The following is a 15,186-nucleotide window of genomic DNA, read 5'->3' on the forward strand; positions in this document are numbered from 1 at the left end:
CCGCTTCAGCATCTGTTCCTTATCTGGTATAGGAGTCATACCTAACATATATTTTGGCCATGATGCCAAGTTGAATTCCTTAGTTCTTAGTACGTAGCAGTATTCTTTAATCTATTAAAATATGCTCGGCCTTCTCAGAGCTACTTCCACTTGAAATTTGGTAAGTTGAAAACTATTAGTGGCCACTATTTTTTTCTTGTTGCTTGTCTTTCCATTAAAGAAAAGGGTTAGGCAGCCACATTGCATTGTTTGCATACCCTCAACTGACAAAGAACGAGGCTTTTCGTTAATTTCTAAAATATTACTTCCATTCACCTTACTCATGTTCTCCTTCTGTCCTCACTTATTTTGGCTGTACAACTTTTCGATAGCTGATGCAGATTTATGACTCACTTTCTGTGAATGTGGAACCCAGTAATTTAGGTTCAATTATAGCTTTAGTTTCGCAAATAAAGCAAGAACAGATTTGCAAATTAATCAAAAGGTAAAACTTCAATTCATCACCTAATCAATCAAATGCAACCTCTATATAATTACACATTCCAAACTTAGATCACTACGATGCATTACAAGCAAGCTGGACAACAAAAATGGAGATGAGGCCCAATATTTCAACATTTCTAGTCGTCATTTTTGCCATTATTATTTTGTCAAAACTCGCTGAGGGCACCACAAGGCACTACAAATTTGATGTGTGTACGGGTTTTTATATAGCTAAAATTATCGTGTTTTGAGCTACGATGATTGTTTCGTAAATTCTCTTTGTATTGCAGATTAAATTGAAAAATGTGACCAGATTGTGCAAAACAAAAAGTATATTGACCGTCAACGGGAAGTTTCCAGGGCCGAGGTTGGTTGCTCGGGAGGGCGATCGGGTGGTCATAAATGTCGTTAATCATGTGAAGAACAATGTGTCTATTCATTGGTATCATTTTTGGAGAACATATCAGTATTTTTTTTTATATGTTGGATTAGTATTCTGATTTATAAATCTAACTAGGTTTATGACAATTATGGGAACAGGCATGGGGTGAGGCAATTAAGGAGTGGATGGGCTGATGGGCCGTCCTATATAACGCAATGCCCGATACAAACTGGTGAGAGTTATGTGTATAATTTTACAATTGTGGGACAACGGGGAACGCTTCTATGGCACGCCCATATATCGTGGCTGCGGGTCACCATTTATGGGGCCATTGTAATTCTACCCAAGCCCAGGGTTCCCTACCCGTTTGAGAAGCCATACAAGGAGGTCACGCTTTTACTTGGTAATTAATTAGTTTAACTTTCATAAAACACGTAGTCTGATAATTTAAACGTCTGGATTGAAAACAAATCAAACTTCTGTGTGGATATACTGAATATGTTGGTGCATGTATTAGGCAAAGAAAATCTTTAATGTAGTTTAAATATTTTGGTGGTTTTTGGCATCTGAAAATACTGAATTTTCTTTTTTCCCATCCTCACGCTTTTTGAGAAGACAAAATCGCTGTTTCTTTTCCTCATGAAATGTAATATATGGTCCTTTAATGGTGAAATTTTGACAAAGTTGGCTAACAAAATGTGAGATATTAGCCTGTACGATACATGTTAGAATAAATTAAATCCTCGAAGCATTCTCCTACAAAATTTGATATTTATTAATTTTTAATTGATGATATTATAAAGTAATTATTTGTCAAACATATATCACAATTTTAATTTGATTGAACTGAAATACACCTTTTCATTTCATGCATAGGTTATGTGGTATGTATCTGAAAATTAATGTTTGGGTGTTAGCTATGTAAATGCAAAGGAATTAAATATCATCTATGTCATTCTTCCTTTATGCTAAAATAACATTCGCAGTAATATATATATATATATATATATATATATATATATATCATTTTCATAACAAAGAATATTGGCTAATGATGGTGGGAATTAATTTTGTTTGAGTAGTTTAGCAGAATAGAGTTTACAACCGGCCAATTTGATTGGATAAGAGTACAGCATAAATTTCAACCATTCAGTTTGGCATTCATCTTAAAACAAGTTCATAAGCTTCGAGATCCATTTTCTATCAAAATTTGACTTAATAGTGACTCTCTCATTCTATGTTTAAACATTCTATAAGCTTATAAGAATAATGATAATCATAATAAAAAATAAAATTAAAGGAAAATTGATTTACTTTAATTTATAAAAATGGCAGGAGAGTGGTTCAATGCGGACACCGAGGCAATCATATCACAGGCTCTTCAAACTGGCGGACCACCTAACATCTCTGATGCCTTCACCATCAACGGATTCCCCGGTCTCTTGTACAATTGCTCCTCCTCCACTAATACTTCAAATCCAAGTACTGTTACTATCTATTTCTCTGAAATTCATATTATAAATAAAGCAGGCAAAGTGGAGCCTAACGATTTGCAGTACTCGATTTTTAAAATTAGTGTTCAAGCGCATTAACTTAATTTTTATTAATATTACTAATATTTGAGTGTGTATCTTATCATTTCACCGCATTAACTTAAATTTTCAAGTATTTATCAATCAGCACTTCATTCTTACTGCTAACATAAATCTATCAAAATATTGTCAAATATTTGTTTTAAAAAAATCACAACTATTATTTATTTACCGGAGCAGGCGACACGTACAAGCTAAAGGTTGAACCTGGAAAGACCTACCTCCTCCGCGTCATCAACGCCGCCCTCAACGACGAGCTTTTTTTCAGCATCGCCGGGCATACCCTCACCATTGTTGAAGCAGACGCCAACTACGTAAAACCTTTCGACGCCAACACCATCGTCATCAGCCCTGGCCAAACCACCAACCTCCTTCTCCGCACCAAGTCATCTACCCCCAACTCCACCTTCCTCATCGCCATCCGCTCCTACAACACCGGCCTAGGAGCCTTCGACAACACTACTGCATCCGCCATTCTCGAATACCCCAACACCAATCAAGCCCTCACCTTCCTCATCATCCCTCCTCTCCCCGCCCTCAACAACACCTTATTCGTCACCAATTTTACAACCCAACTCCGCAGCCTGGCATCCAACCAATACCCCGCCAACATCCCGACAACAGTTGACCGTCGCTTCTTCTTCACTGTTGGTCTCGGAACGAGCCCCTGCCCAAACAACGGTACTTGTCAGGGACCCAACGGGACGAAATTTGCGGCTTCGGTCAACAACGTTTCATTCGCGCTCCCGTCGACAGCTTTGCTTCAGGCTTATTTTTTCCGGAGGTCGGAAAAGGTTTATACGACAGATTTTCCTGCTAATCCGCCGTTTGTTTTTAACTATACAGGGGCGCCGCCGAATAATACATTCGTGGTTAATGCTACCAAGGTGGAGGTTTTGAAGTTTAATACGTCGGTGGAAGTGGTGCTGCAGGATACGAGCATACAAGGGATTGAGAGCCATCCGTTGCATCTTCATGGGTTTAATTTCTTTGTTGTGGGGCAGGGGTCGGGGAATTATGATCCGATGAGGGATCCGCCTAAGTTTAATCTTAAGGATCCAGTGGAGCGGAATACGTTTGGAGTGCCGTCGGGTGGATGGGTAGCACTGCGATTCCTCGCCGATAACCCTGGTGAGACTTGAGAGTACTTATTTTATATGTTATTCTGTTCTGTTTCTCAGAAAGTTATTACTTCTGAAAGAATTTGAGGTATATTAATTTATTAGAATTTAAATATTAGAATGTAGTTCAAACTTTAATGCTTCTTTTGAGATGAGTTTTAATTATTAATAATTAATATATATTTTTTATTCATTTTGAAATAAAGTTATGACTATTGAAACTCATTTTCATAAAATTTGTATGAGACATTCTCATCTTTTTTCTTCATATCTTTCTTTGTGTTTTATGCTATTTATAAACACGTGATAATCACAGGTGTGTGGTTCATGCATTGCCACATCGAAGTGCACATGAGTTGGGGGCTAAGAATGGCTTGGATAGTGCTCGATGGGGAGTTACAAAATCAGAAACTTCCACCGCCGCCATTGGATCTACCAAAATGCTGATCTTAACCGTCCATTCATATTACCGATCATTCCGGCTTTTTATGCTCCGAGGACACTATACAGCTTGGTTTTACCTATGCTGAGTATTTTTGTTTAATATTGTCTATACGGTTTTTTGTATCGTCAAGTCTGGTCGCATGCATGTCTTCGATATTGATTTGGATTATTTGGTTTTTCAAATATCTATAACAACTTGATTTATTTGCCATCTTTATTACTGATTATTGAAAATAAAAGTTAGGAAAAGATCGATAATGACGTTGGGGATTTAAATTAAAAAAAGGCAATAATAATGTTATCAACGATTTGGAGAGTTCGAGTGCAGATGAAGATGGCGAGAATTGAAGCAACTGGTAGTGGCGGGTCCTTGTGTCGGTTTATAGTGTACGGTAATGTCCGCCTGGGTTTCCTAGGTGGAGGCGTGACATTGCGCGATTTTTTTGGGAAAATAACTGAATAAAAACTTTATTTTATTTGGGAAAAAGTGGGAGTAAAAGTTAAATAACTTTTCTTTAGAAAAAAAAAATAATGACCATATAAATATTCTATTGCGTGTAGAGCTTTTAAGGGAGGTTTTTAACCATATAAAAGGCTCTTTCTTGACTAATGGCAGCAGATATTAACTGGAACTAATTTATAAAGCGAAGGTTTAGATTCAACCAACATCTTTTTCTGTGCCTTTGAATATATTCTTTACTGAATTTGTCTGCTTACTTCCAACTACCAATGATGGAGCCAAAAATACATCTCTTTGATATTACTGGTTTTTATTATGAGCGAATTTGATTTATTTTTTGGAGAGCTTCCACAAATTCAGATAGCTATCAGTTTTGCTTCTTTAATTATTTATTTGAACTTCCCTTCTTGTTTATTTTTATTGACAGTTTTTTTTTTTTTACATTTCATTAATGTATATGGAGGGCAAGTCCTCATTCTGGTAAAAAATAAAATAAATAGGCATTTACATACATACCACACAATTCTTTTGTATATGTCTAATACCTAAACTTATATAAAGCTCGTATTTTTCCTATCACAACAAACATAGCAGGTATTACTTGTTTTTATAAAAAAAGGAAATATACCTGCATACTACGAATATGTTAGCATGATTCTGGAAGACAACCAAGAGAGAAAAAGTGGGACAGAGAGAGAAAAAAAGAGAAAACTAAATTTAAAGTAATTACTCTCGAGCCGTCTTCCACAAGAAGACAATATAGGATTCAACAATGTTTTTTCATGCATAAGTAAAATGCTATAAAGTTAGAAAACTAAAATTTAGATGTGAAACACCAACATAAAATTTTTTCATTTGACACAAATCTCAAGCCAAATTTTTTTTATAAAAAACATCCAAAATTAAAATAGAGATCATCTAGGATTCCGAGTTTAGAAAGATTATACGTCAAAAAGACCTTAAGACATGCATCAAACTTTGTATAACTAAGATCGAATGCTTTCATCATTTTTTTTCACCTCATATGTGTTTTTAGGCTATGAAGTGTTATTGGGGAAGGCTTCTACTAATAGCTCTAGCAACATATCAAAAGATCTTCTAATCTATGAGTGTAAACATTTCAAACGAAATAACTGCAATATAAAAGATAATCTTGTGAAAGACTTACCTCCTGAATATAATTCTGCTCCTACATCTTCTAACAACTTCCTCAGCCTTCGATCATCACTTGTTGGATGAGAATTAGATATTTCACATTTGATAGTTTGATTATTTGAATTATTTTTTAGGGTAAAAGTGCCTCTTACTAATCCTTTTATATCATTCATGTTTGGCTCTTCTACTTGAATTTTTGGTTGTTGAATATCAAACATGATTTTTATTGTTTCATATTCTGCATCTTCGCCAATAGTATTATGCTCTTTCCCGTATCGATTCCACATGATATAACCAGAAAAATTTTTATTAGAGGTTAAATGACTTTTAGCATCTTTTAAAGAGTAGAAAAATCTTTTAATACAAACTCTACAAGGACATAAAATTTTATCTGTTGAATTTTTACTCATACTTGCAAACTCAAAGAAATTTTCTACATCTCTTATGTACTCACGAGTCCATCTAGGTCTTTGCGTTCAACTTTTGTCCATTATGAAATATAAAAAAAAATTTTAAATCCCTGTCATTACATAGGACATGTGATCAGCAGGCGACTTAATTAAAAAGTTCAAATACATTTGAAAAAGTTAAAAGTAATCTCATGTGCATAAGTAATATAGTTTTATGTAAGGCATGACGATTCATTTTAAAATGTGTATTTCCTCTCAGGGAACAAGATAGAAATAATTTACTGCAATTCAACTTTGTTTTGATAGTTCTACTATGTACTTTATAGTTGAAGTCCTCACTTTAGAATAAAAAAAAACTAATTCCTTAAAATCCACTCTCAATGTTGGTTTCAAACTTGAAACACATGTATGTTATAATTGAAGTTCTCAAAATAGATTAAAAAAACCACATTTTTTTCATAATCAAGTACATAATTTAATTCATATGAAGAGTTAGAAAGTTTAACAGATCCCTGAAGAAGGCAGATTTGATGTTGAATCTGCAAAGCATCATATACTTTCTCTACTTTTGAGATAAGGTGGTCAAGGTAAAAACACATGCACGAAGTGCAAGTTAATGGACCTTTAAAATCAAAATGAAGAAGTTCATAAGCATTTCTTACATTCTTTTTGTGCCTCTAAAATTAAAGTCCTAATTGATGTAATAAACATGTATACCTCAACTAGTTTCAATTCAGTTTAATGAGAACAAATTAAAATTAAAGTTATGTAAAAATAAATCTAAATTTGAAAATTGAGTAACCTGGTTCTATTTCTCAGGATTCTCTATCTCTAAGAGCACAAATTAGAATTGTGACAATACAAATCCTTTTTTATCTACTTGCTTTTAAACTTTACTTAATTTTCTTTTACCAACTTGGTTCCTATCTTCCCTTATTTAACGAAGTTAAAAAAATGAATCTATCTAACAATTGTAATTTTTATGTGATTACTCCCAAGCTACAATATGATAAACTAAGCTTATAGTTGGATTGTTTTGTGGCAAATACTGCAAACAGCCAATTTTTTTTCAACACATGGATGCAAGGCCTATGCTTCGATGTAATTTGTATCATAAGTTATGATGGGCCTATTTAGTAATTCGTCCCAGAGAATGTGAAGCTATTTATAGTTACAATTCATTCAGTTGCTTATTAGCATAAATAATTATATGCTATGCCAATACATAGCAAGCAAACAGATATATAGAAAAAAAAATGAAAATCAGGTTTTTAGCATGTTGTGTTAAGTGCCATCCTTACTAATTTTGTATGTGATTAAATAACTCTTGGTTCAACCAATAGTGTACACTTAATCTGAGGTTTTAAGATTGTGGATATGATGTTCCTATGATTTTTCATATTTTATAGGATTTCAGAATGAAAGTTTGGGTGCAGATCTTATCTCATGAAGTATTTGTTAAGCTTTAACTTACTCAAAAACAAAGAAAGGAAAAAAAAATTTAGATTGAGGCATTTGTTAAATCTTATTCTTTAGTCCGTAAGAAAGGAGAAATAATAATTTAATGAATGATAATTAAAGCTATAGCAACATATTTCAAGAATATTGTTTCAATGCAGTTTCATGATTCAATATAGTAAATTGTTTCACCCTGATATTGGAAATTGTAAAATTCAAAGAATATCATTTCACCTTGATATTGGAAATTGTAAATCTTTTGTTCCCTATTTTAATAACTTTGGCAACACTTTTAAAATGTGCGCAAAATATATGCTATGAAAATCTTTTTTTTTTTTTTTGGTAGTGGATTTAGTTAACCAAACATATTCAATTAATTTAAAATAAAATTATTCTAGAATAAAAATCAAAATTTGAAATTTCTATTAAGAACAAAATAAAAAATTATGAAAAAATTAATAGTTCAAATTAAATAAGAATTTAGAAGAACGACTAAATGGAGATTACCTTCGATTTGACATAAAGAAATCAAGTAACGATGAAGGCAATCTAAAATGAGAGTAAGGAGCATCAGCGGTCCGTTGGCTTTGCGAACGCAGGAATAATGACAATGATAAAATTTGGGGCTCATTACGCATATATATAGATTTTTTTGATGATTTTTTGACTCGTTGATGTCGTCAATTTTTAATAACATACTAACATGCAGGTTAAACCACCAGTTAATATCAAAATGACGTTGATTTTTAACCTGGAAAAAGTCGACGCCTTGGATTTCTGACGACCTAAATTTGTCGGTTTATAAGTTGGCACAAACCGATGGCAATGAACGTCGTTTATTTCTAAAGGCGTCAGAAACGTATTTTGCTATAAAACTACAATTGAGTGCATCAGCAAGCCAACGACAACGACATTAAATACAAGTCATGGCAAAGCCATCTGAGATAAGTTCAAAATTTCTGACGATTGCTTAGCCATTGACTTTTCTGTCAGTTTTAATTGTTTTTCTAGTAGTGTGATGATGGGTAATTTATTCAGAAATTTAGTATAATAATTTACTGTTTTTTCACCATAAATTCATAAAAGTTAATCATTGTCATAAAGTTCTATGAAAGAGATATATATATATGTAATTCATGCAAAATGTATTAAGGGTTGTACACATTGACCATTATAACTTCTTACAACATATTCAATGATATTCATTTATGTTAAAGTTGATAGTAGTTTTTCTGCTTTTTTTTTTATAAATTCAGGTGAAATTATACATAAAAAAGCTTAAGAAGATCAAGCAGGCATTGGGACAAAGGTAGCACACTAATTCGTATCCACCTTGCTACTAGGGAAGCACATACTACTGCTAATAATTCGATACCTGCTCCTATTCTAGTTTCACTCAGTCCGCTTGGAACTTCCCATTAATTCCCATTAACGTATTTCACCTGCTAACGTATTTCACCTGCAAAAAAAAAAAGAAATTAAAGTACAAATGGCTAAGCGGCTGTACTTTATGTTCATTCAAATTAAATTATAAACTTATGTGCACCTATATAATTTTTTATGTCTTTATTTGATACATTTGAACCAATGCAAGAAAAATTGGAGACTTGAGTGAAAGTGAAGATATAATAAGCAAAAGAGAAATATAAATAAATTGAGGTATATGGGATGAAGAAAAATATATATATTGTGCTAAATTAAATAATAAATAATTATATTGTGTTATATTCTTTTGATTCTTCTGATGAAACATTTTCTTGTATTATTATTTTCTTGTATTACTATTGACATTAATTCTCAAACAAAAACTACACTAACAAATATGACACGTGATATTTTTAGATAATATAGTTGTTTCTTATATTTACTGATAGAAGATATTAATTTTTTTAGATTAAAAATTATAATTTTTTATAATATATTTTGAGCAACCTAAGGAGCTAGGATTTCTCCCTCTAATTTTATTTATTTGTGTTATTTAAAAAAAGAAAAACCTCATATTAAGTTGAGATTAACTTTAGTAAGATACTATTCAAATTTATTATTTTGGCAATCATGATAATATACCTATTTTTATAATGAATAATATCATATTTATTGCATATTTTATTTAATTATATAATTTTTGACATGATCTAAATGAATGTTAGTTACTTTTATTTTAAAATATTCTGAAAATATTAGTGGTTGAATTTATGAAATTAAAAAAAAAACTCTTTAATAGACATTAAGAATCGATTTGTTGATATAAGTATAACTGGATCTGACTCACCTCAATATAATGATTTTCATTAGGTCAGGTAATGAAATCAAGCATGTTACTAAGATTAGAATAACATAATGAGTGGTGTAACTAATTATAAATACAACAAGCATGCAAAATTTATTTATTTTAGACTCTTTATACGTCATGAACTTTAATGATGTTGAGCATGTTTTGTTATTAAATGATACTAACTACTTGAGTGACAATCTAAATTCAGTTGATAATGTTGATTTTTTTTCCAAAAGTTTGATTGTCTTTATTTTTTTTATTTACACTACTTTCAAGTTGTATATGACTTATGAATACTACATGAAGATTATACGATGAGCTTTAATTTTCATTGCATCCTCTCCTGCTTCATGAAAAGGAAAGAAGCAAATTAGTGCATACTATTTTATTTGTAGTTTGATGTTAATAGCTATAAAGCATTGTCTTCCACCCCTACTTCGAGTTATTTATGGCTATGATGCATTGACATTTTCTCAATATTCATTGCATAAATTAACACCTTAGACTAGCCAAGGCCACATGCTTATCCCATAACCAACCCCCATGAAATTTTCACTAGAATTTTTTGGCTCTTTAAATACCTTGTATCATAAATTTGGTTGCTACATCAATATTTTCACTCATAGTATGTTGATTACTTTTAATCTCAATGCATATTCAGCAATCTTTAAGCAAAACTTTTTATAATGGTGTGTATAATAATCGATCAATTTACTTCAATTGTCTATGAGTTGGAGTGATTGTTATAGGGCAAAAAAAATAGGAAAAAATATATGAGAAAAGGTTTTAAAATAGGAGATAAAAAAGAAGTCCTTTGACATAGGGCTCGCGAAGTTTATTTAAAACTAAAAAATAAAATATTCCCAAGCAACCTCACTGGCCATCTACCAATTGATGAGTAAGCTTTTAGTGGAAGCTTTATAGTGCTTTAGCAACAAGTTTATTCAATTGGAAAAAAAAAGCTAGCAATAGTTTTATAATTGCTATTAAAATGACTAAAAGAGCTATGATTCAATTTGTTGAAAAGCTCTCTCATAAAAATTTTAAAATTCATAGGGAAGGTGTTGCGTGATACTAAAGGTTACATCAATTTAATCATAGGAATATTTAGGAATGATTTCAAGTGCATCTAGTTTTTATTGCAATGAATTTAATGGCTTCTATCTTGTAAATTAATTTAAAAAATAGCATATTAATTATTCAAGTAGGGAATTGATTCTTAACAAGCAATAAAACTGCAAAAACATAGAGCTAAGAAAGTTATTTAATAGCTGAAGAAAGTTTAGAACAATAAATGAATTTCATACATAGATTCATCAATTTAAAATATCAGTTATAAGATTGATAGAAAAAAAAAGTTGTCTATACAATAAACATTTGTTTATAAAGCAACAAAAAATTCAATAATTGAAATTTTACTGAAATATTTTTTGATGAAAAATAAAACATGATGGCCATGAAATAAAAGTTAATATAAAATCCAAATAATATTTTGATCCCTTGCCGTTTTTCAAATATATTTATCTAATCCTTTTCAATAGTCCAACTGATTGCGATTTCATTTACTGCACTTTAAACCAGACCAATAAATAATCCTCAACCATCAACATCATCTGGTCCATCTCTAACTAGTGGAAAAAGGAAAACAACATGGACTTAGAAAAATAGCTGGTAGCAAATACAAATTTTAGATGCAAATTATTAGTAGCGAGGTATGCCAGTGGGCGAATTAAAGAACACTTATCTTTCTCAAACTAAAGGGTTTTTGATCTGCATTTTCAGTGAAAAGGATTGTATAAGTTTTGAATTGTAGAAACAATAAATAAGGCTTAACGATAGTGATTGGAGCATTTATTAAAAACTTTGAAAACATTAAATATGCATCAAGGACCTCATCTGCATATTTTGATGTTGTTGATCCCCAACAAATCATTTATAAGATACTATTAGGTATATATGCTATATTTCTTTTTTGCTTGGACGTGTATGAGAAGCCAATGAAACGAAATAATTTTTTCTAAGTTATTCTAAAGAAAGCTAGCTTGTATGAATAGAAAAGCTTCTAGTGACACATTACTAAGAACCAATGCAAAACTCTGAGATGAGTTACTTCCCATGTACTTATAGATGCCTACACTTATGAGTTGGGACAATGCTCATTTGCCTAAACGCAATAGCATGCTTGTAAGATTTTGACAAATCTCATATCCAGTTCTTTTAAATGATACCAAAGCCCTAAATAAAGCCCACAAATTTAAGACCCTTCTTACACTTATTACAACTATAAGATTTGATCTTATTCCATCGTAATCTTTGGTAAAACATTTAAAATATATTTTTAGCAAACATCACACAATTCTAGATAAGAAAATATATGTGCGTGCATTAAAACAATATAGTACAAGAAAACGATAAAATTCTAAGATATAGCACAAGTAAAAGTTGATCTACTTTCACATATTTGCATAAAACAAGTTTGACAACTAAAAATATGAAATAGGAGATGAGGAAAAAGATGGCGTACCTTCAAGCGTGTCCTTCTCTTCCAAGATAAAAAAAAAGGTAAAATGCAAAAGCTTATATATGAAAATGTTCGCCATTAACTACATTCATGTCATATGAACATACATTTTATTTCTTTCATAACGAGGGTACAAGATAAAATATTTCAAGCAAAAAAAATATTTTCTTCAATTTTTTTTCTTTGTGCTAACCCCCAAGTCATCTAACATGAACATTATACTAACTATTTTATTTCTTTCATAACTATACTATAATATAAAATCATTCAAGCAAAAAATATTTTTGCTCGAGTTTTATTTCTTTACATTAAAGTCGATGCTATATGTACATTATAGACTGAGATCTGCAGCTGCTACAAATAAATAAATCAATTCAAATAAAGCACCCAAGATTCCATCAGACTAGTACTAGATAATATTCTTTAAATTGTATGATAATCTCGTTATCTATGAATTAAAGATTCCAAACTGTACGAACAGCAACTATCCACATGCGGACAGCAAGCCCCAGATCTCTCGTTTCGGAGCAGGAGGAATCAGAATAAGAAATAAAGATTAAATAATATGATAAAAAAAAATCATCAAATTAGTAGATTTCTAAATTAAAATAGAATGTATTGGTTAACTATTTTGCAAATTCTCTATCTTTAATTAGTTACAGTTATATCGTATTATTATATCTTTATATGCAAATAATATTTATTGAACAAGAAAAGCACAAAGACATCGTCCGCTCGCGCTTAATTCATTTAAGACGAGCTACACATATAGCTATCTCTAACGGCCAGCCAACAAGAAGATATTGGAAGAGTTAGCTTCACATCGTGCTACCAGAAATTAGCCAAATTGTTAAAAACCTTCTATTCTCCTTCAAAGAGAAGCTTTTTCACAGAGTTGGAGTTTCTTCTCGTCTGCAAGCCACTGATTTCTGATGCAGCATCATCAGGATTCCCGATTTCATGGCTCAATTGTAGCTCTCCCATGGATTCAAGCTTGCCTTGCTCGTGAATCATGATGATGCTGCACCTGAAAACAGTAGCCGATTTATTGTACCACTACAGTAATGCTTTGCTCCTTCATTCTTACTGCTGTGAACTTGAAGAAACAGATAGAACCAAATGGCTACAGATATTATTGAGAGAGAGAGAGAGAGAGAGAGAGAGAGAGCGAATAAGTGCATGAAGAAATTACGAGGTATGGGGGATTATTAATAGTGAGTAATAGATCCTAGAGGAGGAGATGAGGGGAATAATTTGGGTGGTGCATGTGCCTTTGATCTATAAAGCCGTGGTTACGTATCGCAATCCATGGCTCTGAAAAATCCTCCAGTTCCTTAAATTACTCCTGACCAATGTACCTAGCCAGTTACCACTGGTGTTCATGGCACGCAGAAACGTTAAAGATGAGAGAGACCTAAGACTTTCCGAATAAGGTAAAAGCTTGAGGGAGAGTGATAGACGTAGGATATGAACGGAGAAGGAAAGTGGAAACTGTTCCCTCGGTCCTACTTCCGCGATCCTTTATAGACCCTAAGCTGTGGAGGATTTATTGCGTCCGGCACAAGCTTTTGCAACAGTACAGAGGAGACTAGGATTTGACAGGCTCCAAGCGATCAAATCCTAACTTGGACTGCAAGAACTTCTGTCCAACATCCTCAATGGTTTTTAACTGTTAGCTAATTTGATTACTGTAGTTTTTTATTACTTCCACGAAACTATTGCTATGTTAATATATAAGAATTGTATGCTGTATGTAAATGGCCCTTTTTTTTATTGAATCGGCCAACATTTTCCAAGTAAGTCAGGCATGGGAGCATTCACACACAACCCAAGGTTGTGTTAGGATCCACGTATTGTTTGCATATTGAGAAAAGATCATAATTTTTGCATGAAAGACTAGAAATTTTGTACCACTTCTATTTTGCAAATTTGTATGTCTTGATGCGAAAAGAATTTAATAGTTCGCTGTTGTTAAATAATAAAACCCCGATTTATAAGATATTTTGCATATTTACAGCACTTTGAAAAAAAATATAAATTTGTATTTATAGCACTTTGACAATTGTGTTCAGTGTTCGCACTTAATTTTGCGGTTTGTTAACTGGCAAATTTCAAGTCTATACGTTAGTAATATGCAAAATTATAATTACCCAGATAACTTGGTTAGCAATTTATTTACATATTCATTAACAGCTTATCGAATTAAAATCTGTTTAGGACATTTGTTTTAAATCCATTTATGTTTTTATTTATATTGTTACTTTTAATTATATTTGCTTAGTATTATTTATTTATTTTTTTTTTAGAATCAAATCATCATATTTAAAAAAAAACGATAAAAGTAATTTTAATTTTTTATGTATTTTCAAAGAATAATCATATTTAAAAAAAAACATTATGAAATAAATTTATTTAAGATTAAAATATTAAAAAATATACTTTTAAAAAATTTTAAAAAGTGTTTGCAAGTTTTTAATTGTAAATTTATTTATATTTTCATTCATGGTTCATCGGTAGAGCTAGACAGCTCACGTTGAAAAAGTACCTTTGAGTCGGCTTAATTTGACGTTGATGGCCTTTACAATCGACGGTACAATGTGAAGTAGGATTTACTTTTTGATTGAATGGACAAGCGATCGGACAAGGAAAGGGAAAAAGGATAAATTTCTATTGGCCAAAATATCAACAACATGGAATCCATCATACATATGCTTTTGTTTTTCGCACTTATTGTCACTGCTAAAAGAGTGACTAGATGGCCATCATAATGGTGTCTCACGCCTACCATATTGCCCCTAATATTTTTTTTTAATCATTCATTATTTTATACGGCTCCACTGCATGAATATATATATATATATATATATATATATATATATATATAT

General features: G+C 31.7%; 1 protein-coding gene across 1 annotated transcript; it reads left to right on the plus strand.

The window, feature by feature from the left end:
* Nucleotides 1–572: 572 nt before the first annotated feature.
* LOC110028902 (laccase-17-like) lies at nucleotides 573–4,153 on the plus strand. The gene is made up of 6 exons (XM_020730946.1): nucleotides 573–692; nucleotides 774–925; nucleotides 1,024–1,268; nucleotides 2,201–2,347; nucleotides 2,638–3,588; nucleotides 3,895–4,153. The coding sequence occupies exons 1-6, from the start codon at nucleotides 591–593 to the stop codon at nucleotides 4,023–4,025; spliced, it is 1,728 nt and encodes a 575-aa protein (XP_020586605.1). The 5' UTR covers nucleotides 573–590; the 3' UTR covers nucleotides 4,026–4,153.
* The last annotated feature ends 11,033 nt before the right edge of the window (nucleotides 4,154–15,186 follow it).

The sequence above is a fragment of the Phalaenopsis equestris genome, unplaced genomic scaffold, assembly GCF_001263595.1.
Source record: "Phalaenopsis equestris unplaced genomic scaffold, ASM126359v1 Scaffold000538, whole genome shotgun sequence".
Lineage (NCBI taxonomy): Eukaryota > Viridiplantae > Streptophyta > Magnoliopsida > Asparagales > Orchidaceae > Phalaenopsis > Phalaenopsis equestris.

Coding starts and splice junctions, on each gene's coding strand:
- LOC110028902 (XM_020730946.1), top strand. CDS start 591: ATGGAGATGAGGCCCAATATTTCAACATTTCTAGTCGTCATTTTTGCC. Junction 926..1,023: donor AACAATGTGTCTATTCATTG/GTATCATTTTTG, acceptor TTATGGGAACAG/GCATGGGGTGAGGCAATTAA. Junction 1,269..2,200: donor GGAGGTCACGCTTTTACTTG/GTAATTAATTAG, acceptor TAAAAATGGCAG/GAGAGTGGTTCAATGCGGAC.